This window comes from Somniosus microcephalus, chromosome 8 (genome assembly GCF_052327205.1).
Source record: "Somniosus microcephalus isolate GS21.2 chromosome 8, FLI_Smic_1.0, whole genome shotgun sequence".
Classification (NCBI taxonomy): domain Eukaryota; kingdom Metazoa; phylum Chordata; class Chondrichthyes; order Squaliformes; family Somniosidae; genus Somniosus; species Somniosus microcephalus.
In genome coordinates this window covers 55800910-55827147 of record NC_140994.1, presented here as the reverse complement: position 1 = coordinate 55827147, position 26238 = coordinate 55800910, and the positions used below count along the sequence as shown (strand labels likewise).

General features: G+C 44.9%; 1 protein-coding gene across 2 annotated transcripts in view; it reads left to right on the top strand.

The window, feature by feature from the left end:
• Window positions 1–26238, top strand: part of cfap46 (cilia and flagella associated protein 46) — a 575305-nt gene that overhangs the window by 372646 nt on the left and 176421 nt on the right. For both annotated transcript variants that reach the window (XM_085994743.1, XM_085994742.1), the window contains 5 exons: window positions 1140–1349; window positions 3052–3231; window positions 5812–5979; window positions 13807–13904; window positions 20952–21028. In XM_085994743.1, the coding sequence (XP_085850869.1) occupies window positions 1140–1349; window positions 3052–3231; window positions 5812–5979; window positions 13807–13904; window positions 20952–21028 (733 nt within the window). The remainder of the gene's footprint in view (window positions 1–1139; window positions 1350–3051; window positions 3232–5811; window positions 5980–13806; window positions 13905–20951; window positions 21029–26238) is intronic.

The following is a 26238-nucleotide window of genomic DNA, read 5'->3' as shown; positions in this document are numbered from 1 at the left end:
GCCATATTTGCCAAGTCAGTCAAACGTCAGTCCACTGGTGCATCAAGCACTAAAGCCTTGTTTGCTACAGACAACATGCATGTCACTTTGCTAATGTAAAGCAGGGGACAATGCGAGAGGACACAGTACTGTACTTCTACCAGCTGGCTGGGTTCCCAAAAGTGCAGGGCCTCATTGATGGCACTCGGCATCATGCGGCACTTACAAATCACAAAGAATTCAGTGTGACTCATGCCCTGGTGGTGTCGGGCCACTACAACAAAATAATGAAGGTGATTGAAAGATATACTTTTATCTTGCAGGAGTTCATTATTTGAAGGAATATTAGGTACAATGGACACTTGGCTGTTGGGGCACCAGGCCTACCATTTGCTGCTATTAACATCACTCAGAAACCCCACACCAAGGTCAAGAGAAAATAAAATGATGCCTCCACCAAAATTTTAGTGGAACATACGATCGGCATATTAAGTTGCACTTCTGACATCTGGACATGTGTGGTGGGGTCACACTGCATGGCCCAAACGAAACATCCAAGTTCAGCAGCATCTGCAGTGTGCCACATAACTTTGTCATTTGTAATGGGGCATTTGTGCAACCTGGAAGACTGGAGAGCAAAGCCGCATGCTTTGTACTGGCTGAGGCTGATGTATGGTCAACCAGACTGGTGTGTCAAGTAATTATTAACAGAATGTTCAGTTAAAAGCTGCTTTTGAGTCTCAAAAACTCAGCTGGGCCAGCCACTTAAATGCCATGGCTACTACAGCAGGTCAGAGGCTGGGTATTCTGCAGCGAATGGCTCACCTCCTGACTCCCCAGAGCCTCCCTACCCTGAACAAGGCAGAAATCAGGAGTGTGATGGAATACTCTCCACTTGTCTGGATGCGTGCAGCTCCAACAACACTAAATGCCGGGCATTCCAGCGATGCCCATATCCCGAGAATGAATAATTTTTTTAAAAGACCAACCGACCTCCTGTGGAATTTTAACTTGCTGTATGGTTTGTACTTCATTTGTGTTAAAAATTGCCTTATTCCACAATGGCATAAAATTCAACTCCAATATCTAATATTTCTTTGTAATTGTAGATTTATACTATTTAAAGTACTGTATTTTTTGTTAATGTTCATATTTTTTAGCATGATCTGGAGGAAAATAAAGATGGCCTGTCAAAGCAAGAAAAATTTAGAGGAGAAAGTGAACAAGTTGAATCAACGTATGAGCACGCAGATTTAGAGCTCACAGCTCAGGAAGAAAATGAACAAGTTGAATCAAAACATGAGCCTGCAGATTTGCAGCTTTCGACTCAGCAGCTAGTAAAATGTGCTGAAAAGGCTACACAACTTAAGGTAACAGCTACTTTAATTCAATTACCGGTTAATTAAGAATGTAAGAAAATTCAGGGACTAGAAAGCTCACTAAAGCTCATCATTCTATTACTCTAACTCCTATCTGAGCATCCAATTATATTTTGAACATGCCCAATATTTTTATCTCTACTACCCCACCTGGCTGAGCATTTATCATTCTTTGAGTAAAGATGCACTGCCTAATATCAGTTTGAAATTTATTTTTTATGAATTTAAATTTATGTGTTCTGGTCCTGTGTTCCTCACTTACTTTAAAGTAATATTCTGAATTTACCCTGGGGGAAAAATTGAGTTGCTTTGTGCCTCCCGTTAGTGCCCTAAGAGGACGCTAACAGGGCGCAAAGCAACTAGCGCCCGGGCGCAACGCCGCCCACACTTCCCGCAAAATTCAGTGGGAGGTTAGCGGCGGTGCTAACCGGTAGCGCCCCGTGGCGCTGCGCCGCCGGCGATGACGTCATCGCCATGAACAACGCCCCGCTCGCGCCCTGGCCGTGATCTTCGGGAGCGCCCCTGAATTACCGCCGGACGCTAATACCAACGGGGTCAGGGGGGCCTACCTGCAGCGGGGGAGGCGCTATTTAAAGGAGAGGTGTGGGGCGGCCATTTTTGTTGCTGGCTGCCTGCCAGCAACTGCCTGTGCTCCCGTCCCTGGCCTCCTGAAGGCCCCCCCCCCCCGCCAGCAGAGTGCCGGCTGCGCTCCAAGAGCCCGGCACTTCACTTGAGTGCCAGGCTCCGGGCTCTTTTGCCGGCACTCCCGATCCCCAGGAGCCCAGCTGGGCCCCGGGTCACGCTGCGCAAGGCCCCTCCCCTCTAAGAAGGGAAGGAAGGCGTGCAATGCTGCAGCACATAGCGCCGTGATATTGACTCGCAGTGCCCCAAGAGGGATGTGGGGCGCTTCTAGTAGTGCCCCGCTTCTCTCTTGGGGCGCAACCACTCAATTTCTGGCGCGGGGGCGCTAACTTTTCTGGGGTGCTAAAAGTAGCGCCCCGGCGAAGTTAGCTTGGGGCGCTACTCAATTTTTAGCCCCCTATCTTTACTATTTAATATTATGTATTTTGCCAAGGTCATTCCTTGGCCATCTTCTTTCTATAAGCTGTGTCTTTATGCATTTCTCCACTTCACCTGAAGAAGGAGCAGCGCTCCGAAAGCTTGTGATTTCAAATAAAGCTGTTGGACTATAACCTGGTGTTGTGTGATTTCTTACATCTTCTTTCTACACTGTAAACCTTGAGCTTCTCTAATCTTTGCCTTTTGCTCACCCTTTACACATGGGATCAGTCTTGTTTCTCTTTTCTGTACACTTTACAATGCACATATGTCCTTTTTTGGCCTAGTGACCAGAACTGAACACAGTATTTAGTCAGTGGTGTGAGAGTAGTGCATTAGAAAGCCCTAGCTTCTGTAGACCTAAATTTTATTGTTCTGATTACATAGAATGTACAGTACAGAAACAGGCCTTTTGGCCCAACTGGTCAATGCCGGTGTTTATGCTCTACAGAAGCATTCTCCCACCCCTCTTCATCTAACCTTATCATGATTATATATGCTAAAATTCTAATCATTTTTTAAATTTGCTTTGCCACATTGTAGGGTTTTGTAATATTTTCATAAGTATATTTCACCTGAACAGAATTAAGTTTGAATTTGTTAACTCGTGTCTTGTTTCCTGTTCATTTTAAAGAAAGAACGAGCCATAGCTCGGGTGTACCTGGCTCATGCCAGTGAAGTTTTGATCCAGTCTATGAATCTGGCACTAAACAGCAAGCTTACTAATATCTTAGCAGCAGCTAGTCTCGACATGGTTGAATGTTTTGGCCAATTTGATCCAGTTTCAGCAAGTCAATACTTAGCGCTACATCAGGTATGGTAATTTATTATAATTCATGCATGTTTGGCTTTTTTTGACCTTGTTTAACAGAATGGATGAATAAAGATACTGTACACAGAATGGGCAATGTTATCTTAATTGCTAATTAAGTTTCATCAGTGAAATTGTGGAGGCATATCTTTTTCTTTAACGTTGTGGTCAATTTTAATTACTTAATCATCAGTCATTTAAGCCAATGTTTGAAGTATATGTAACAAAGTACTTATTTTAAGAAAAACTTCTCAATATGTCAGAATAAGAAATAATGGAGGGAATTTTCCATCTCTGATTACTATTCAGCCATGGGAGTCTATTGTCCATTCCCAGGTCTACAGACCCCTCTCGTCCCCCCACTTTCAGTACTTGCTATAACGACATTTGTATACTATCCAGACATTGATTAGCTATTTCAAAATATTGTGGCACAAATCATGTTTTTCAAACAAAATGTTAAAATGTCACGCAGTTACAATATGCCCTATTATCTTATTATATAGAAACGCATATAATGTAGTAGGCTAGCAACTTAGAAGTAATCTAACAGTTAAAAGCACAGAACTAGAATGAGGAAGAAAAAGAAAGGTAAGAAGAAAAGTACAGAGTAAATAAATAAGCTATATCTGGATAGACCTGTGATTATTGACCTACTTCAGGAGTTTAAGCATGTTGGGAGTGTGGTAGCTTTGGCAGTGTATGATTCATTGGAAGGAATAGGGTTAATGGCTAACTACCTTTTCTCATTTTGTTTCATTTAAATTTACCATTTAAATTTATTTATTTTCTTTTTTATGTCTTTCATTTCTAACATAAGGATGAATAATTTTCCCAAATATTTAATAATTTAAAATATAATTTCCACAAAATTGGGTAAAATGAATAAAACCTAAATATGGAAACCTAGTTCAGAAATGTAAATTGCAGAAAATAAAATTACTTTAATGCACTGTGCAAACTCCTGACCTCACCTGAAAATGTAATCTTTGAAATAAGTATCTTTGCTGTTAAAATAATTTTAATTTTCCATGGTAGCATAAGCAAGTTGAGCACTGCCACACTTAAATTCTACCTATGACTGCCAGCAAAAAGACTATTTACCACATATATGAACTGAAAACAAATGTTTTTTTAAAGCATTGAAATGGTTCTATACTATGATATACAAGAGTCAGGTCCTTACTTGTCAGTTTGGCTCAGTGGTGACATTCACGCCTCTGGGTCCGAAGGTTGTAGGCCTCACTCCAGGATTTGAGTACATAATCTAACCCTAACACGTATTCTAGGTTGACCAACCAGTGCAGCTCAGAGGGAGTGCTGTGTTTTTAGAAGTGCCATCTTTCCAATGAGACAATAAACCAAGGCCAATTTTGCCTGTTTAGGTGAATGTAAGAAATCCGATGTCGCTTTTTCCCAGTATCCTGATCAACATTCCTTCATCAAAGCAGATAAACTTGTCATACATCTTATTGCTGTTCATGGGATCTTACTATGCCAAAATTGGCTGCTTTGTTTGCCTACAAAGTAACAGTGATTATATTTCAAGAGTAATTCATTGACTGTGATGCACTTTGGGACATTCTGAGGATATGAAAGGTGTTACAGAAATACAAGTTCTTTCCTGCTGACTGTAGATGTGAAAGGATAGCAGGGAACAGAGCATCCTCCATAATTTCTGTCTGCTATATATGGTATCGGCACATCAAATGAATACTTACTCTACCTGTAATATGAAAGAGGAACAGTACCTTCACTAAGTAAATTATCTGTTTTTCCTTCATTCTCTTTTTCTCTCTCCCGCTGCGTTTCCCGCCTGGTATTATTTATCTGCAGGCGCAAGCTCTTGCTCAGTCAGAATCTCTGCAAATGCACTGAAATAAAATGCATCCTACCAACCCCTGCAACAGTAAATGTGATTGCAGTATATTTGTTCATCTCACTTTAGCCACATCACAGACTTGCAAACTGTTGCATTTAGAAGATCCTTTAGGGAAGAAGAGCACAACAAGAATAATGGAGATAAAAAGAAAAATGTTGAATACTGAAACTCTAAAATAAAAATGAAATGCTGGAATACACAATAAACTAGTCAGCAAAAAAGACAAGCTAATATTTTAGGTTGGACTCTGAGTTTGAGAACCAGAATCAGAATACTCATCTGTCTTCTCTTCAGTTGCTGATAGTCTTGTGTATTTCCAGCATTTTCTGTTTTTAATCCATAAGGATAACAAAACTTTTTTTTTTTTTAAAAACTAAGGAAATTGATAGAAATAAACCTCTTGTGTTTTTCTTAGATGTGTGCTGCTGAGCTACTGTAAAACATTTCTTATTTATAGTCGACAAGTTTACAACTTTCCCAGCTTTACAATCATTCACAGTGCCCTTCCCTTCCAGTTGAGAACAACAATGGTGATGCTTTACTAATAATCATGACATTAAAATATGATGTGCACAGCACTGGAGAGAGAACCACATATAACATGCATTTGCATAATATTTGCAGCACAATTATGATCCAGCTTTTATGGGATTTTTGAAAATTAGCTGAAAAGATTTAGAACCCTTCTGAAATTGTTCCAGAGCTGCTCGGCATCAGTGGTGATGAAAGATGTCTTGATCAAGGCAGGATTTGACACCAGCAGTTCCCAGCTTATAGCATTAGCACATCTTCAACAAAAGCTGCAAGAGGATGGAACCATGAAAAATATGCTCAGGACAGTTGATGAAAGAATTAGAACAAATTTTAAGGTACAGTACCTGAAAGTGATCACTTCTTAAACTTAAACATGCCACTATTTATTTTTCTAATACATGCATGGTTTTTACTTAAAATTAACTCGATAACAAGTTCATTTCCCTCAGTATGACTGCATTCTTATTAAGAAACTAGGTGACTTTTCTGTTTCCTTATTATAATCCTCGAGTGCTTTTTGTTATTTGGAATCCAGATTTATTTTTAGTCATTCTTGTATACAATGCTCTAACTATAGTTCTTCATTTGTTATACTTTACACACCAATAAATCTAATTATCAATAGGGTAACAATACTTAAATTCTACCCTTCAAGGCATTTTGATACCTTACCCTTTCCCCTTTCCCTGGGCTACGTGTAACCAACCCCCTCCTTTGGAATACTCAAAACAGTCCTTTTAGCACATCATCAGTTCTTGGTTCCAACATAACTGTTGAAAAGTGCACAAAATCAGCCGAGTTTGTTTAAAACCTGACACACACAAATGTTTCTTCAAGAACACAACAGCGCATGAGCAGCTCACTGATGAAGGGCCTTGCGATTTCAGGCCACTGCTTCACCGTTAGTGGCTCTCAGATAAGTGTTTAAAGAGAGGGCGATTGGGAGGGGGGCGACTGGGAAAGGGACAGCAATCGGGGCGGGATGGGGGGGGAGTGTCGAGGTTGCGATGAGGAAGTGGTGAGTCGTGGCCGGCAGCAGCCTGTGGTTTTAATCTGGAGCCGAGAGGATAGGAATGAATTCCTTCACTTGTGAAATTCAGTTCCTACAATTTGCAGTTGTTACTCAAGGAATTGAATTTAGCTCAGATTTCAAGCAGCTACAACATCCTTATCGATTGTCATTGAGCAGGGCAATAGTTGCTTTTTATTCCAGTTATAAAAACATAGAAACATAGAAGATAGGAGCAGGAATAGGCCATTCAGCCCCTCTCGCCTGCTCTGCCATTCAATGCGATCATGGCTGATCATCCAAATTCAGTACCCTGTCCCTGCTTTCTCCCCATATCCCTTGATCCCCTTAGCCTTAAGAAATATATCTAATTCCTTCTTGAATATATTTAATGAATTGGCCTCAACTGTCTTCTGCGGCAGAGAATTCCAAAGGTTCAACACTCTCTGGGTGAAGAAATTCCTCCTCATCTCAGTCCTAAATGGCTTACCCCTTATCCTTAGACTGTGACCCCTGGTTCTGGAGGGGTCACAGTCTAAGGATAAGGGGTAAGCCATTTCTTTCATTCTCTTTTGAAGGCAACTCTTGTTGGCATTCGGTTCCACAGGCTTCAGAGCCTTCACCCAAACGATCATTATTCATGTGTGAGCATAGACAATGGGGGAGAAATTCAGTATCGCCCCATTTGGGGCGCAATTATCGGCCGGGCGCAAAGATTAGCGTATGGCGCTAATTATCGCCTCCGACTGCAAACTTGGCTTTTATCAGCCCTGGAGGTGATTGGAGCGCTAAATCAGGTGCTACACACCTGTCTTACGGCGTAAAGGCCGAGGAGCGTTGACGAAGCCCATGCAATGTCAGTCAGCAATGGAACACAGACACACTGGCGCTGGCCAGTTCTTAAAGGGGAGGGTCGATCTTGCTCTCCATCCACTCCCTGCTCATTGTAACCTTGAATCTTGGCCTGGAGAGACCTGTATATCAAATCTGCTGGAAAGAACAATGGAGAGGCCCAGGGAAAGAGCTCAGAGTGCAGCCCCCACAGTCTCTTCTAAATCGATGCAAGGAAGATCAAATCAGAAAGAACCTGCAAAGTGCTGCTCAGTACCCAAAACTCCTCAACACATATTTGAATATCTCCTGCAGTCTCTCCTCACTAAGAATGCGTGGTGCAAAACATTTTGCCAACAAAAAAAGGCAGGAAGTGGTCACCTTTAAATAGCGTTCCCCCAGTCCCCGACTGCAGAACGCTCCCCTCAACCTGTCGTTGCTAGCAGCAGGCAGTAAGACGGGGGGCGCCACTCAATATCTGGTCCGGGGCGCTACCCGGGCGTTGCACTCTCGATTGACGTCACGGTCTGCCGGCGCAGGAGATCGTGGCGGTAGTGTTTAACGCCGCCACAAAATGTCTAGTTAATTTCGTGAGCGGTGCAAACATCGCCGCGCACGGGCGCTAGTTGCTTTCCGCCCCATTAGCACCCGCTTAAGGTGCTAACGGGAGGCGCTAACCAATCGAATTTTCCACCCAAAATGAGTGTTAATAGACTGTTCACCACGGAAAACATAATCCTGTCCACGCACATTCTGCAGGGTTCAATGGATAGCAATCAGAAGTTTCCTGACTGATTTCCCCTCGGCTCCTCTCCCCCCACCCTTAATTCTAGGTGCTGAGGTCAGCCATAATGCCTTCTCTTTGAGTGTGACTGAGTGAGAAGTCTGTATTGTGTAGCTGACAAAATTCAAAATGTTGATCCCTGTTACTGATTCATCCTCATGCATGAGTGGGATGTGCCCAAACAAGATTTTGTAATTTTCTATTATATTATTAACTAGCTAAAGTGCCCGGCGGTGCCGAGGGTCTTTTGAGGGCATGTTGTTGTTGGAAGAGAGAGAGAGAGCGACTGGGGGGAAGAGAGAGAGCGACTGGGGGGAAGCGAGAGGGCGACTGGGGGGAAGAGAGAGCGACTGGGGGGGAAGAGAGAGAGCGACTGGGGGGAAGGGCGGGGAGAAAGGGGGGAAGGTGGGGGAAAGGGGAGGGGAGGAGGGGAGGGGGAGGGAAGGGGAGAGGGGGTGAGGGGGAGGAGAGGGGGGAGCGGAGGGGGAGGGGAGGGGGGGAGAGAGGGGGGGGAGAGGGGGAGAAGAGAGAGAGCGACTGGGGGGAAGAGAGAGAGCGACTGGGGGGGAAGAGAGAGCGGGGGGGAAGAGAGAGTGACTGGGGGGAAGAGCGAGAGCGACTGGGGGGGAAGAGCGAGAGCGACTGGAGGGAAGAGCGAGAGCGACGGGGGGGGAAGAGAGAGTGCGACTGGGGGGGAAGCGAGAGCGCGACTGGGGGGGAAGAGAGAGCGCGACTGGGGGGGAAGAGAGAGCGCGACTGGGGGGGAAGAGAGAGCGCGACTGGGGGGGAAGAGAGAGCGCGACTGGGGGGGAAGAGAGAGCGCGACTGGGGGGGAAGAGAGAGCGCGACTGGGGGGAAGAGAGAGCGCGACTGGGGGGGAAGAGAGAGCGCGACTGGGGGGGAAGAGAGAGCGCGACTGGGGGGGAAGAGAGAGCGCGACTGGGGGGGAAGAGAGAGATGGGGGGGAAGAGAGAGATGGGGGGAAGAGAGAGATGGGGGGAGAAGAGAGAGAGGGAGGGAAGGAGAGAGGAAGGGAAGGAGAGAGGGAAGGAGAGGGCGAGAGGGAAGGAGAGGGCGAGAGGGAAGGAGAGGGCGAGAGGGAAGGAGAGGGCGAGAGGGAAGGAGAGGGCGAGAGGGAAGGAGAGCGAGAGGGAAGGAGAGAGAGAGAGGGAAGGAGAGAGAGAGAGGGAAGGAGAGAGAGAGGGAAGGAGAGAAGGAGGGAAAGCAAAGGAGGGAGAGAGGGAATGAGGGAGGGAGAGAGAGAGACAGAGAGGGAAGGAGGGAAAGGAGCAAGGGGTGGGGGAGAAACGGGTGGGTGGGGGAGAAATTTGCGGTGGGTGGGGGGAGAAGGTTGGGGTGGGTGGGGTGGGTGGGGGGAGAAGGGTGGGGTGGGTGGGGGGTGAGAAGGGTGGGGGGGAGAAGGGTGGGGTGGGTGGGGGGGGAGAAGGGTGGGGTGGGTGGGGGGGAGAAGGGTGGGGTGGGTGGGGGGAGAAGGGTGGGGTGGGGGGAGAAGGGTGGGGTGGGTGGGGGAGAAAGGGGTGGGGTGGGTGGGGGAGAAAGGGGTGGGTGGGGTGGTGGGGGAGAAAGGGGTGGGTGGGGGGGTGGGGGAGAACTGGGGGGGTGGGGGAGAAAGGGGTGGGTGGGGGGTTGGGGGAGAAAGCGGTGGGTGGGGGAGAAAGGGGTGGGTGGGGGGGTGGGGGAGAAAGGGGTGGGTGGGGGAGAAAGGGGTGGGTGGGGGGAAGGGGGAAAGGGTGTGGGGGGGAAGGGGGAGGTGGGGGGGAAAGGGGGTGTGGGGGCGGAAGGGGGAGGTGGGTGGGGGGGAAGGGGGGTGGGGGTATGTGTGGGGGAGGAAGGGGGGTGGGGGGGTGTGTGGGGGAGGAAGGGGGTGTGGGGGGGGGTGGGGGGGGGGAAAGAGTGGAAAGGGAGGGGGGAGAGGGAGGGGAGGGGGGGGAAAGGGAGGGGGGAGCCAGCAGACCCTCTCCCAGTGTTGGTCCCTGTTTGGGCCAGAAGCCTGGGACTGGAGTTGCGCTGCTGGCCATTGGAGAAGCCTAGGCCTTGGGCCCCTGCACTGACAGGTGGGGGAGCAAGGGGTGGGGAAACATGAAACTTAAAGTACTTATCAAACATTTCTGGTAAATCTTTCTATAACATACACTTTACAACCTCACCAATCTTTTTATTAAAAAAGGGGTCCTGACCTGTCGGTGTGTTGTATCACAAACAATGGCCGCCGCTTGCTTTTCAGTTGGAAAGATTAGGCCCCGCCCACACAGTCGATTGTCTGTCTCGGTCACCAGGACCCGATTGGGAGCACAGAAGCCCCACCCACTCTATGTTCCTGTACTAAGATGGGCGCATGCACTCTGTTACACACTGAATCAAAATGGCGTCGCACTGAAACTTTTCGCCCTCCTTGACAAAGATGGCTGCCATTAACCTGGGGCTGTCAGCAGAAGAAATTTCCTCAGCTGCAAACACAGGATCTTCAGATTATTATTCGGGGCTTGCGACCTACCCCAGTTGCTTATGAAGCCTCCCCACCTACTGACCCCGGGAATGGAGCTGAGGCAGCACACCCTCTCCCCTCTGCCAGTGTTTGTCTCTGTCTAGGCCGGGAGCCTGGGACTAGAGTTGCGCTGCTGGCAGTTGGAGAAGCCTAGGCCCCGGGCCTGGAAAAACAGTGAAAGGTAGGAAAATTATAGAGGTTAGAGAAAAGATTTACAAATTAATTAACTTTTTTAAAAAACAATTTGTGTTTTAAAAGCAACTTTTTCTTTTGCTGGAAATGTATATTTGAAAAGAAAGACGCAGAAAGCGGGAAAAAGAATGGAAGCAAGATGGCGGCTACTCACCTCGGTTCAGAATGATAAGGCCCGCCCACACACGCACCGATTGGTCAACCATCAGGTCACTGAACTGTAGGATTGGTCAATCGTCCTGTCACTCGACTGTAGGATGGCCCGCCCGCACACGCAATGAACCCGCCCCCGTGATGCAGTGATTGGTCGACCGTCGGGTCGCTTGACTGTATGATTGGTCAACCTTCACGTCACTCGATGCTAATGAGCGGATAATGAGCGGAATTTTGAACGTTTTTTGGATACCGTCGGAACAATTTTTGTCCGACCAAAAAGTAAATACGCCTACAAGAGTCCTCTAATGATGAGCTTTCTTTTGATATAACATATGTGTAGGTATGCTCTATAACTTTTGATTTTATAGCCGGACAGAAAGACAGACAGAGCGACATACCGTTTTATATATATAGATTAACAAATGTTGGTTAGATTTTGAAAGTTTCCTGTGTTCAATCAGTACACCAACCTCATGGCTGAGTGAGTTTATCCAGTGAATGCCTGAACTGTACATGCCAAGCAGGTCCTAGGTTTGAGCACTGATCTGTGTGCTGAATTAACTGGTTTTAGCTGGGGTGACAGTGGGGGAGATGCAGTTGGCTTGAGACCCCATTGATTTAAGGAGGGGAAAATCAAGTAGGGCTCCTGTTTCTGTTTGCTATCCAACCATATCTGCTAGAAGTAGGTTTGTGTGGGTATGTGTGTGTTCATATGCGTGTGTCAGGTGAGAAAAGGATTAAGCTTATCTGTAATTGCTCACGTATAAATAATGATGAGGTACTGAATGCCTTGAATACTCCATAACAGAGTGAACAATTACAAAAAAGCAAGGGAGTGGAGATATTTGACGCGAGGAGAATGTATATCCATCTCATTTGCTGAAAGAGCAATGGGAATAGTCTAAATGTTGTATAGCCATGGGAAATGAGAGGATCAGAGGGTGACCTAACACATGGAAAGATGTCAAAGAGATAGATACACTGTCAATTTTTTAAATCTACATTGACAACTTGGGCTATTTACTGGTATTGATAATAACATTGGATCCAAAACTGGCTTAGTGGCAGAAGGCAGAGGGTGATGGTCGAAGGTTGTTTTTGTGACTGGAAGCCTGTGTCCAGTGGGCTACCGCAGGGATCGGTGCTGGGTCCCTTGCTGTTTGTGGTCTACATTAATGATTTGGATGTGAATGTGAAAGGTATGATCAGTAAGATGACACGAAAATTGGTGGGGTGGTAAATAGCGAGGAGCGTAGCCTCAGTCTGCAGGACGATATAGATGGGTTGGTCAGATGGGCGGAACAGTGGCAAATGGAATTTAACCCTGAAAAGTGTGAGGTGATACATTTTGGAGGGACTAACAAGGCAAGGGAATACACAATGAATGGTAAGACCCTCGGAAAGACAGAGGATCAGAGGGACCTTGGTGTGCATGTACATAGATCCCTGAAGGCAGCAGAACAGGTAGATAAGGTGGTTAAAAAGGCATATGGGATACTTGCCTTCATTAGCCGAGGCATAGAATATAAGAGCAGGGAGGTTATGATGGAGCTGTACAAAACGCTGGTTAGGCCACAGCTGGAATACTGTGTGCAGTTCTGGTCGCCACACTATAGGAAGGATGTGATTGCTTTGGAGAGGGTGCAGAGGAGATTCACCAGGATGTTACCTGGGCTGGAGCGCTTCAGCTATGAAGAAAGACTGGACAGGCTGGGGTTGTTTTCCTTGGAGCAGAGAAGGCTGAGGGGGGACCTGATTGAGGTATACAAAATTATGAGGGGCATAGATAGGGTAGATAGAAAGGAACTTTTTCCCTTAGTAGAGGGGCCAATAACAAGTGGGCATAGATTCAAGGTAAGGGGCAGGAGGTTTAGAGGGAATTTGAGGAAGAACTTTTTCACCCAGAGGGTGGTTGGAATCTGGAACTCACTGCCTGAGAGGGTGGTAGAGGCAGGAACCCTCACAACATTCAAGAAGCATTTAGATGAGCACTTGAAATGCCATAGCATACAAGGCTACGGACCAAATGCTGGAAAATGGGATTAGATTAGACAGGGCCTGATGGCCGGCATGGACGCGATGGGCTGAAGGGCCTCTTTCTGTGCTGTATAACTCTATGACTCTAACATCATCTAGGGAACAAGACCTTATTATTGTTAAACGGTAGATGCATAAATTTGAGCACCTGAATCAATTGGAATATAAGCCGTGGCACACTGGTGGTATTGTACTTTATCGGTGGTAGATATGACATGCTGTGCACTACCCAATAGCTACAGCTGTCTCAGAACAGTACTCCAATTGATGTCAGTGTTCAATGTTATGCTTCCACTATCTGAAACTCTCAATTCAATAACGAACTTTGCTTATGGTAGAAAGTTTTTTTTTAAAGTATTTTTTAAAATCGTACTATTGGAGGTTACTGTAAATTACAAAGATCATGTGATGTTTTGTGGGATATCACACTGAGAAATCAGTAGCCTTACCTATTATATCATCCAATAATCTGTACTTCAGCACACTCTAATAACCAACAGGACAAGAATAACCTCATCAGTCAAAGAAAACAAGGAAATGCTATGTCTGACGAGGCTTGCATTTAGGCATAAATAGATGGCATTGTTCATTTCCTTAACTGCAGACATATAAAACCACTTTTTCCATTTTTCCCCAATTCTTTACAGGCATGGAAAAATGTCACCATTCAACCACAGCACCTCAGTTTTCTGAGTGAATTTCCTTCCAACTTTAATATAATCGTTCTTCAGCATTCTGAAGACAGGTAAACAAAACATTTATATCTTTTAAAGTGCTCCCTTTGTTAGCTTTTTATTGAGTTACTGTAGGGGCTATATTCTGTTTCTAGACTTTTGCTTTTGCTGAAATATCAGATTTTCTTTAAGATTTAATATGTTAAGAATTTTTATATCATTTGGTTTGTTTTACCATTTTGCATATTTGACAACTTGGGGTTAGAGTGTTTTAGCGCAATTTGCTGTAAACTGATTTAGTTACAAATATACATGATTATCTAATGTTGTATTGTAGAGCAGGAGAACTTTGCCTTGCGCTATCCCCTTTTTCTGTATTCCAGAGATCACTTAATCATTCATCCTTTGGTGGTAACTGTTTCAAACAACTTTCGCTAGCTCTCTCCCTAAAACTTCAATGCCAGTCAAGCAAAAGTCCCAGTGGCAAAAGTGAATAAGGGATACTGGCCTAGAAATTAGATTGACGAAAAAGCAGGCGCTGGCACCGCGATGCTAGATATGCCCGTGCCCGTTCAAAGAGCACAGGCAGCACGTCAACTTCGTGCTGCCTGCTAATTATAATGAATTCAGCACACAGCCTAGCGCCGAATGCGCTGCTGATTGGCCTCCTGCTGAGCGCACAGCCTATGTTCACGTTGTTCAAACGAGGCTAGCTTTACTTAAAGCTAGCCTGCTCCTCTTAAAGGCAGCCTGCACATCTTAAAGGTGAGCTGCCTTCTGCAGATGAAAACGTATTAAATGCTTCAGCACTAGGCAGTCTGCACCTCTTAAAGGTGAGCTGCCTTCTGTTATTTGAAAAATGGTGAAAGTGCTTCAGCACTAACCCAAATAGCTCAACAGGCCAGGGAAAGGAGGACCAGGGTCTCGTACGCAGCACTCCAGCTTTGTGCAGGGAGTCAACACTGGAAGAGAGGTCCTCTACCCACAGGGGGCCAGGAGGCCCTCCAGACAGAAGGATGTGGGACCAGATCGCCGAGGCGGTCACTGCCAACAGTGTCACCCCCAGGATCTGGCTCCAGTGCCCAAAAAGTTTCATGATCTCAGACAAGTGATCAAGGTCAGTGAATGCATCTTCAAAAGCCGTCTCCTATCAACTGCACCATTAGTCTCACACACTGCTCCATGCTTGACCCTCCCCCATCACTCACCTACCAACAATCTCCAGCAAACACGAGGCACACCTCACATTCCTAGCTTCACTTCACCCCCTTGGAGGAGACGGTGCTGGACTGCTGGCCATTCTTGGCAGGGGCATTGCTGAGCCCTTGGCCAGCGGCGTGGCTGAAAAAATACAAGATGCTGGTATCCGCATACGTTATCCTTCTTCTCACATCCCACTTCCCCCTCATCCCACAATCTCTTCTGATTTACAAGTTGCACATGGTGTAAGCATGCACCTCTTACTTTACCTCTCCCCTCACCGCAACCCTACCCTTGTACCTTCCTCATTTCAGACACCCAAGAAACCCAGCCTGCCCGGCCAGTGGTTGACCAATAAGATGGCAAGGAGAGTGAAGAAGAAGAAGAAACACCGTCACTCAATTTCTCACACACAACCACCAGCTCCTCAAGGTTGTCCTGCAAGGCCATCTACAGTGTCCCGCACTGAAAGTCAGCAGCCTTCCACCAGCCATGCTGCAGCCACTGGGGGAGCACTACATAAGAGCACTAGGATAGGCAAACGGACATGCATGACAGTCACTAGGGTGATTAGTTGATTTTTTCATATAATATTGAATGCATATGTGGATAAAGTTGGATTGGAAAGTTTGCTTTGTGGTGGCTTTTATTTCAGCATTGTGGCCAAGAGGACGCTGTGATGGTCATTAACAGAGGGAAGTAAGGTGCGGAACAAATGCTGAAAGGGAAATTGGGGTAGTGTTCACTGGCACCCCAATCAGATGATTCGATCCCGGATATCCTGGCCAGAAAGGGGCTGTCTGGATTGCCTCCTTCCTTACGCTTCCTCCTCTTCTGCTTTCTCTTCCTCTTCCTCCTCTTCTTCCTCCTGCTCCCTCTGCGAGCAGATTGTCCCCTTTGCTGCCTCTGCTCCATCTCCATATCATGCTGCCACCCAAGGGGGACTGCAACTAGATCCCCCAGGACTGGGAGCAAGTGGTGTTCTCAAAGGCCTTCCTTTAAGAGCCAAAGCCTTGCAAATGTCCAATAGGACTCCCTGCACTCCCTTCACACTTGAACAACTCTTTAAGTGTATTACACCAAGTCACTACTCCAATAAAATGTAAAGAAACCAGTACAAAAGCGAAGATCTAAACTTACCTGAAAGTTGTGTGTGTCCCTTTAAGAAGCGCTGGTAAGGGATCCATCGTACTGCTTTGGAGAGGGCAGTAAAAGGAGTAGTGACATCCAAAATACCAGATCGTCCGTCAATTCAGCGTTGCATGCCAATTGACTTCACAATCTGGCTCATCTAAATATCTGGAGCAAGCGCAGGCAATGGCAGCGCTGCCGACCTGCCTAAAATAGCGGCTGCACGTTCCACAGTGCAAGTGTGCGGAAACGAGGTGGCCACCGTTTTTTCTTCCAAACTGGCCTTAACAGCCAGTGCAAACGGATCCAATTTCCCAGCCACTGATTTTTATTACTGGAACATCACCCAGTAACTCATCAAGGAGAATTCTGCTAGCAACAGCTTGTATTCCTATAATGCACTTTACATGCAGGAAGACACTAAGGATATACCAGTTGATGTTGATCGGAAGGGAGCATGGAAGAGTGAAGGAGGTTGGAGTGGAGGGCCTAAGTCATGGCCAATGAGAAGGGTTGGGAGGAGGTTTTTGAAAGCAGAAACATAACAAGGTGGAGGAAAATAGGCAGGGAATTCAACAGAGCAATAGTGTAGTTGCAGAATAAATGCCTTTGTGGAGCAAAAGGAGCAGAGAAGAAGAGCAAAGAGTGCGTGCAGGCTATTGGAGATCACCTAAAGAAGAGTGGTTCCAAGTCATGGTGGAATTCGAAATCGAGGACGAAAATTTTGAAGTCAACCTGCCGGGAGCCAATACAGTTTTGAGAGAATGGGCATGGTCAGAAGGTGGGAATTTGTGTAGGTGAGGATGGGCTGCACCTCTTTGAATGAGTTGTAAATTTTGGCGGTAGAAGCAGGGAGGCTGGCTAGGACAGCAATAAAGAAGGTGATTATTGAGCTAATGAAGGCATGGATCAAGATTTCAGCAGTAGTGGTGGAGAGATAGGGAGAAGTTGGTAAATTTATGGAGGTTGGTGATGGAGTAGATGTGAAGGAGAAAAAAATAAAGACCTGCATTTATATAGCACCGTTCACAACCACCAGACATCCCAAAGCGCTTTACAGCCAATGAGGTACTTTTTGAAGTGTAGATACTGTTGTAATGTAGGAAACGCGGCATCCAATTTGTACACAGCAAGCTCCCATGAACAGCAGTGTAATAATGACCAGATAATCTATTTTAGTGATGTTGATTGAGGGATAAATATTGGCTAGGACACCAGGGATAACTCCTCTGCTCTTCTTTGAAATAGTGCCATAGGATCTTTTCCGTTTACCTGAGAGGGCAGACGGGGCCTTGGTTTAATGTCTCATCTGAAAGACGGCACCTCTGACAGCGCAGCATTCCCTTAGTACTGCACTAGAATGTCAGCCTAGATTTTTGTGCTTAAGTCCCTGGAGTGGGACTTGAACCCCCAACCTTCTGACCCAGAAGTGAGGGTGCTACCGACTGAGCCACAGCTGACAACACATTGTGTAATACATTAAGCTTCTGCACCTTCTAAGTCAACTTTGCTTACATCTGGGATGATTGATGGAGTCAATATCGGCAGCACATAGGTGTTGGCATCGGCCAAAAAAAATGGCTTTGGTTTAACTGCCATTAAGCTGGAGGAAGTTTTGTGCTCATCCAGGTCTTGGTATCAGATAGGAAGCTGGAAAGCTCATTAACAACCTTTGGATCAATGGGGAAAAAAGAGAAATAAAGCATACATTTGGAAGCTGATCCTATTCTTCTGGATGATATCGCCCAAGGAGAGCATGTAAATGGTGAAGAGAAGGAGACGAAGGTTGGACGCTTATGCTCCACTGTTCTACTGGTTTTATGGCATTACTTATGGACTGAGTATCTGCTGACAAGTAGTAGGTAATGGAGCTCAAGTCTGATATCTCCATGTCTCGCTTTCCAGTGCCTCAAGCATTAGCCATGGTTAACACAGGCTCACATCTTTTTTTTATATTTGTTCATATGTGGACGTCGCTGGCAAGGCCAACATTTATTGCCCATCCCTAATTGTCCTTGAGAAGGTGGTGGTGAACCTCCTTCTTGAACTGCTGCAGTCCGTCTGGCAAAGCTACATGCTGTTAGGGAGAGAGTTCCAGGATTTTTACATGAAGATGAAGGAACTGCGATGTATTTTCAAGTCAGGATGGTGTGTAACTTGGAAGGGAACTTGGAGATGATGGTGTTCCCATCCACCTGTTGCCCTTGTCCTTCTAGGTGGTAGAGGTCGCGGGTTTGGGAGGTGCTGTTGAAGAAGCCTTGATGAGTTGCTGCAGTACATCTTGTAGCTGGTACACTGCAGTCACAGTGCACTGGTGCTGGAGAGAGTGAATGTTTAAGGTGGTGGATGGGCTGCCAATCAAGTGGGCTGCTTTGTCCTGGATGGTGTCGAGCTTCTTGAGTGTTGTTGGCGTTGCACTCATCCAGGTAAGTATAGAGTATTCCAACACACTCCTGACTTATGTCTTGTAGATGGTGGAAAGGCTTTGGGGAGCCGGGGTGAGACACTCGCCGCAGAATATCCAGCCTCTGACCTGCTCTTGTAGCCACAATATTTATGTGGCTGGTCCAGATAAGTTTCTAGTCAATGGTGAACCCCAGGATGTTGATGGTGGGGGATTCGGCGATGGTAATCCTGTTGAATGTCAATGGGAGGTGGTTAGACTCTCTCTTGTTGGAGACAGTCATTGCTTGGCACTTGTGTGGCGCGAATGTTACTTGCCACTTATCAGCCCAAGCCTGAATGTTGTCCAGGTCTTGCTGCATGTGGGCACGGACTGCTTCATTATCTACTCTGTTCATGAAAATGAGATAGGTTATCAAGTGAATAAGCTTTCCTAAGAAACTTCTTGAAAGAAGAATTAAAATTCATGTGAGATCAGAATAACCCATATGGGTAAATCGGTACACCAAGTTGAATGCTTGGTTACTACATTGGCAAGATGATGAATCACCCTTGCATTGCCAGACAGTGCATCAATCGATGGTGACATATAAGTACATTTCACATTACCTTTTAAATGTACTATTTCTTTGCTCTGTAAGTTATCTTTTCTCATTCTTCATTATTTTTTTATTTCTCTGTGCATTCTTTTTTCCATTTTGGCATGTGAAGTTGGTCCAGTGCATCAAATAAGGCTACAGATGTTCTGAGCTTCCTATTTCACAGCCCTTATGAGGTTTAAACGTAAATCTTGACAATTTCTGTAAATTCATAATAGCCATTTATACAACATCAGTTGATGCACTGTCTGGCAATGCAATGGTGAGTCATCGTCTTGCCAATGTAGTATAAGAATACTAAGGACTCGGACTTGATATCAATTAGTAACGGTAAATCTTTATTAGGATTATATAATGAGTACACACACTTAGAGACATACAGGCCCGAATAGATCCTACATTATCCGGGTGCTAGTCAGCATAGTGGATGTGCGCTATGGGTGGTGTCTTCACGTTCCTTCCTCTTCCTTGGTTGGATACGCACACTGGGTTCCTTCCTACGACTGCAACAATCCGTTACGATCCTTCAATTATACCCTTCTTCCCCATCACATGTCCCAGGTGCACCAATTATTGGGGTCTCTGCTTTGACATGTCCTTCTGCACGTACGCTTTTCCTCACTTCTCTTACTTCTACCTAACACATTATAGGGCTTTCCTGTTTTTCTGCCCTTCCAGACCGTTTGTGGTTTCAGTGGTGAAGGGTTTATTAGTAATTGTCTCGCAGTTAAACAGTTTTAGCGTGATCATCAGTTTACAGCAGTTATCAGTTTAGATTAGTCATTTTTGATACAGACACTTCTGCAAAATCAGCACATTATTTTTACCATTGCAAGCTAAACCTCTCTCCTTCGCGTAACAGTTGTCTCACAACTAACATCTTACAACAACAGAACACAGCTGTGGCTTAAAGCTTAGGTTGACAATAACGGTCAATTTAACAAAATAGCTTAGTCCTGCAAAAGCTTAGTGACCTGACCCCCTGTCCCTCCTGCACCAGCCTTGCGATAGTTGTACCAACTAGACCTTACAGTCCCCACCTTGAAGCGGAGGAATCCTTTCCGACGCCTCACAATCATATCCTTAATTACTTCTTAAGTAATGTGGCCAACTCCAATTTGTCTGCACTTGTAGTCAATCGTTTTATTAAGCGTAGAAGATGCTATGTTTGGCCTGACACAAATTTGGCAGCATGTGTACTGCTGACAAACTGAACACTACTGTTTATCATAGCAACAAGTAATCATAGACTCAAAAGGTTCTCCAGCTCTCCTTACCATTATGCATCTTGTGGATGTTCTGGCTAAGTATCATTTCCTACTAGCTTTCAGTTATTCCAATTCCATTGTGATCTCCATATTGAATTTTAGAAATCCAAATTCTATGTCAGTCTTTAATTTCAATCCCTCTGATAGGTACCAGTGCGTTTAACTTTTTTAAATAAAACAATATAGTTAGTTTCACTATGGAGTATGTCAGTGCCTTGAATAAAAGTTGTCTCTGAGCCAGATTAACCATTTCATGTCATGCTGTTGTCAAATAACTGAGCATGTCCCTCCTGCACCAGCTTTGCGATAGTTGTACCAACTAGATCTTACCTTAGTAACCAAGCCTTGGACATGGTGTACCAATTCACCCATATGGGTTATTAAGATCTCACATGAATTTTAATTATTTTTTCAAGAAGTTTCTTAGGAGAATGTGTAAAAAGTGAGATGCCATATTAAGCTCTTCATGATATAATTTCTTGTGAAGATGAAAAATAATTAATACTGTATTTTACAGATCCATGTTATATGGAGCGCTTCTTGAGATACCAAAACTAAAATCCATTGCTGACAAAAAGGGCAAAGGCAGTCAAGGTAAGAAAATTATACTGTTTTTCTGAATTAGTACCTTGTATTGTTTTTGTGTTAATAAAATATTATAATATTTACATTTAGGAAAACTATAATGGATAGTGACTCAAATTAAAGTGTGTAAGTTCTGGGTCCATATAAGTTACATTTCACAAAACCCCTTAAATGTACCATTTTTTGCTCTGCAAGTTATCTATTCTCATTCTTCATGATTTTTTTTATTTCTTTGTACTGTACATTCTTTTTCCATTTTTCTTTTACTCCCATTTGAATTTGTTATCTTTTTATTGGCCCAGAAATTTGGGTCGGGGGCTTCCCGCAGGTGTAAGCCCCCGATCTGCACTTACCTTGCGCGCCGGCTGTTGAGCTGTGGGCCCCCGTGGAATTCCGAACCGGGGCCTGGTCCAGCTGCCGGCGCGCAGTGCTTGCGTATCCCAGGGGCGCAGTTTGTTCGATGCGTCCCCTGGGATCACGTGAGCCATGGAGAACCAATCGGAGCAGGGAATGCTCCATTCATAAGTCTGACAGGAAGTGCTGTCAAGACTTATAAATACTACGGCCCCAAAAGTAGCACTAAATCTTCAAATAATTTTTTTTTTTAAATTTTTAAATAGAGTATAAAATACATGAAATAACTATTTTAAACAATAATTTTAATTTTTGGAAAAAAAGTTTTATTTTCTAACAGGGCTAAAAATAAACTTACCTTGCTTTAAAGTATTTAAAAATAATAAACCTGTGGAAAAAATGTTTTAATTTTAATTAATTCACCACTTACCTTGTAAAAAGCAGGCCTTACGCCTGCTTTTTACATTTCTAAATTCTGCAGGCTTACGTTCCCGGGAAAACCTGTTAAAAAAAACCGAAGTTCGATGCGCACGCACAGCCTCCCCTGCGCACGCGTTCGACCTCTGAACCCCTTCGTTCAGAGGAACGGAAGTGCCGGTTTCCCGCGCATGCGCAGTGCTTGCAGGAAACCGGCACTTCCATTGGGCCTACGGGTGAGTACCCCGTGTGTACTCACCCGTGGAGACCGGAATTTCTGGGCCATTAATATTTATTTTCTCTATTAATTTTTTTCCCTTTCTATAAGGGACTCATTTCTGTCCTCAGTTCCATTAATCTTGCTATATCATTCACCATCTCTATTGTTGCTGTTGTTGAAATGGCAGGCAGATAACCTGCTGCCAGACTTCTGCTAATATCACTTTTAATAGGCTGGAAGGAACTATTTGGGATTGAATCTTGGTGAACGCCTCAAACTTTCTTCCTGTTTCTGTGAGAAAGTACCTGGTATTCACTTAGCTCCTCCCCAGGATGCCATAGCTGATATTAGAAATTGGCCACATTGCAAATTATGTGCACAAATCCATGTCCTGCAACTACATGCTATAATTCATTACTTAATGGGCCAACACATCCACTTGTCAATTTATTTGCTTTATTGGTCATTCCATTTTTGTCTTTCAGTATTTTCCCATTTCTTTATTCATTTACTTAGTCAATTTATTATTTATCTGATTATTTTTCCTTTGTTTTCCTCCCTATTTTGTCTTTCCAGGCCACGCATTACCTGTAGGTGCCCTGCTCACAGGCCTTCAACAAAGCAGGTCTCAATTGCACCGCCTGGAGAGTCTCCTGGTGATGACAGGCTGGGAAGTGGCTTTGAGCCCTTGATCAGCCATGATCTTATTGAATGACGGAGCAGGCTCAAGGGGCCTAGTGGCCTATTCCTGCTCCTATTTCTTATGTTCTTATGATGGTCCTCCTAATTTTTGCTTCATCTCAGTGAAGATATGGCTGGCCTTTGCTTATTGTCTCCCCACCACAATGTGGCTGAGACCATTAGCTCAGTAGAAAAGGTAGTGGAACCATTGTCCCATCACTCAATGGCACTATATTTTGATGCTTAAATATGCTGCACCTGTCCTCAAAGGAGGAGGCACTTCTACTTTCCACTATGCAACTGACTGTTTTCATGTGGATATGCTGCATTGTGTTTCTGCAGGTGATTTTTTGCCTTTATTTTTTGTACAGCAGCAGCTGTGCTTAAAAACAACTTTTGTTTGCCATGGAGGTTGTTTCATCAAGGCTAGGCCAACAGTACAGATCTCTGATAAGCAGACTGCTTAAAAAAATAGGCATTTTCTCAGCAAACAAAAATCAAAAGTCACATATGTATATAATATCAAAATTTACTGTTAGCTGAACTTTATTACACAAACTGAAGCACATGAGCCAGGGTAAGACCACCTGCTTTAGCCATGTTTTTCTTCCAATCTTAGATGCTGCTGTAAAAGAAATTGTAACTTACAGATCCTTCACATTCATGTTACAATGATTTGAGCAAAATCAATACAAATTATAATCCCTTTCAAAACTTTCCTTCTTCATCAAACATCTCTTCCACGGTACTTCTTTAGACATCTCTGCAATAGTACTTCACCAAATACCTCTGCAACAGGAATTTGCATTACCAAGAGGTCCTGCTTGTATGACATGTCGAAATTCAGCACTATTGCTCAGAACTCCGCTCCTTACTTGAATAGTTTTACACTACTTCCTGATTTCCCTCCTTCGAGTAAACCTTTTCTCTGCTGTTCTTATTTTTGCGCCGTCTTTCAAACAGGCACAGATACACCTACTTGAATGAGATTCAGCTGCCCCAACCACTGGTATCACATTACAAAATAAAAAAGCAATAGCAAAATGTGAAATATACAGGTTTACTTGTCATACGTCACTTTCTCCAGAATGGTCATTACTTCCTTTTATGTTATGTGATTGAGTGTATGTTGAGCACTCAAAACAATGAGTAGACAAATTGTGCACTGCTGAAATTGTCCTCTTTTGTGAAAACCATGAATTTTTTCACCATGGGGGCCATATTGAGAGAAATGCTTTTAACAGGCTAGTTTCTTTAGTTCCTATTTTCATATCAGGGAAGAATAACATTGGCATAATAGTTGATTACTACAGCTTTAACAGTAAAAGAGATAGCTTAACATGGAAGCAATTGTATAGCATTCCTCAACTGAGGAACATTTTATGAAATTGAATGAATCATTAATTCTCATCCTTGTTTTCAAATCCCTCCATGGCCTCACCTCTCCCTATTTCTGTAACCTCCTCCAGTCCTAAAACCCTCCGAGAACTCTGCGCTCCTCCAATTCTGGCCAAATGCGCATTACCATGTTCATTGCTCCACCATTGGTGGCGTGCCTTCAGCTGCCTAGGCCCTAATCTCTGGAATTTTCACCCTAAACCTCTCCTCCACTCTACCGCGCTCTCCTTTTAAGATGCTCATTAAAGCCGACCTCTTTGACCAAGCTTTTGGTCACCTGTCCTAATATCCCCTTATGTGGCTCGGTATCAAATTTTGTTTGATAACACTCCTGTGAAGCCCCTTGGGACGTTTTGCTGCGTTAAAGACACTATATAACTTTTATTATTCATTCATGGCATGTGGGCAAGGCCAGCATTTATTGCCCATCCCTAATTACCCTTGAGAAGGTGGTGGTGAGCCGCCTTCTTGAACCGCTGCAGTCCATGTAGTGAAGGTGCTCCCACAGTGCTGTTAGGGAGGGAGTTCCAGGATTTTGACCCAGTGACGATGAAGGAATGGCAATATATTTCCAAGTCAGGATGGTGTGCAACTTGGAGAGGAATTTGGAGGTGATGGTGTTCCCATGCGCCTGTTGCCCTTGTCCTTCTAGGTGGTAGAGGTCGTGGGTTTTTAGAGGTGCTGTCGAAGAGGCCTTTGCGAGTTGCTGCAGTGCATCTTGTAGATGGTACGCACTGCAGCCACAGTGCGCTGGTGGTGGAGTGAGGAATGTTAAAGGTGGTAGATGGGGTGCCAATCAAGCGGGCTGTTTTGTCCTGGATGGTGTTGAACTTCTTGAATGCTGTTGGAGCTGCACTCATCCAGGCAAGTGGAGAGTATTCCATCACACTCCTAACTTGTGCCTTGTAGGTGCTGGAAAGTATTTGGGGAGTCAGGAGGTGAGACACTCGCCACAGAATACCCAGCCTCTGACCTGCTCTTGTAGCCACAGTATTTATGTGGCTGGTCCAGTTAAGTTTCTGGTCAATGGTGACCCTCCAACATGTTGATGGTGGGGGATTCGGCAATGGTAATCCTGTTGAATGTCAAGTGCCGGTGGTTAGACTCTCTCTTGTTGGAGATAATCATTGCCTAGCACTTACGTGGCGCAAATGTTACTTGCCACTTATCAGCCCAAGCCTGAATGTTGTCCAGGTTTTGCTGCATGCTGGCATGTACTGCTTCATTATCTGAGGAATTGCGAATGGAACTGAACACTGTGCAAGCATCAGTGAACATCCCCACTTCTGACCTTATGATGGAGGGAAGGTCATTAATGAAGCAGCTGAAGATGGTTGTGCTTAGGACACTGCCCTGAGGGACACCTGCAGCGATGTCTTGGGGCTGAGATGATTGACCTCCAACAACCACAACCATTTTCCTTTGTGCTAGATTTGACTCCAGCCAGTGGAGAGTTTTCCCCCTGATTCCCATTGACTTCAATTTTACTGTGGCTCCTTGATGCCACGCTCAAGTCAAATGCTGCCTTGATGTCAAGGGCAGTCACTCCACCTCACCTCTGGAATTTAGCTCTTTTATTCATGTTTGGACCAAGGCTGTAATGAGGTCTGGAGCCGTGTGATCCTGACAGAACCCAAACTGAGTATCGGTGAGCAGGTTATGGCGAGAAAGTGCCACTTGATAGCTTTGTCGATGACACCTTCTATCACTTTACTGATGATGGAGAGTAGACTGATGGGGTGGTAATTGGCCAGATTGGATTTGTCCTGCTTTTTATGACGGGACATACCTGGGCAGTTTTCCACATTGTTGATTAGATGCCAGTGTTGTAGCTGTACTGGAACAGCTTGGCTAGAGGTGCGGCTAAATCTAGAGCACAGGTTTTCAGCACGACAGCCAGGATGTTGTCGGGGCCCATAGGCTTTGCTCTATCCAGTGCGCTCAGCCATTTCTTGATATCATGTGAAGTGAATCGAATTGGCTGAAGACTGGCTTCTGTGCTGGTGGGGACCTCAGGAGGAGACCAAAATAGATCATCCACTCGGCACTTCTGGCTGAAGATTGTTGCAAACACTTCGGCCTTCAGGGAGCAGAAATAAAGCCAACAGTAAAGAGGGTCAAAGTGCAGAAAAATATTAAACAGGCAAAG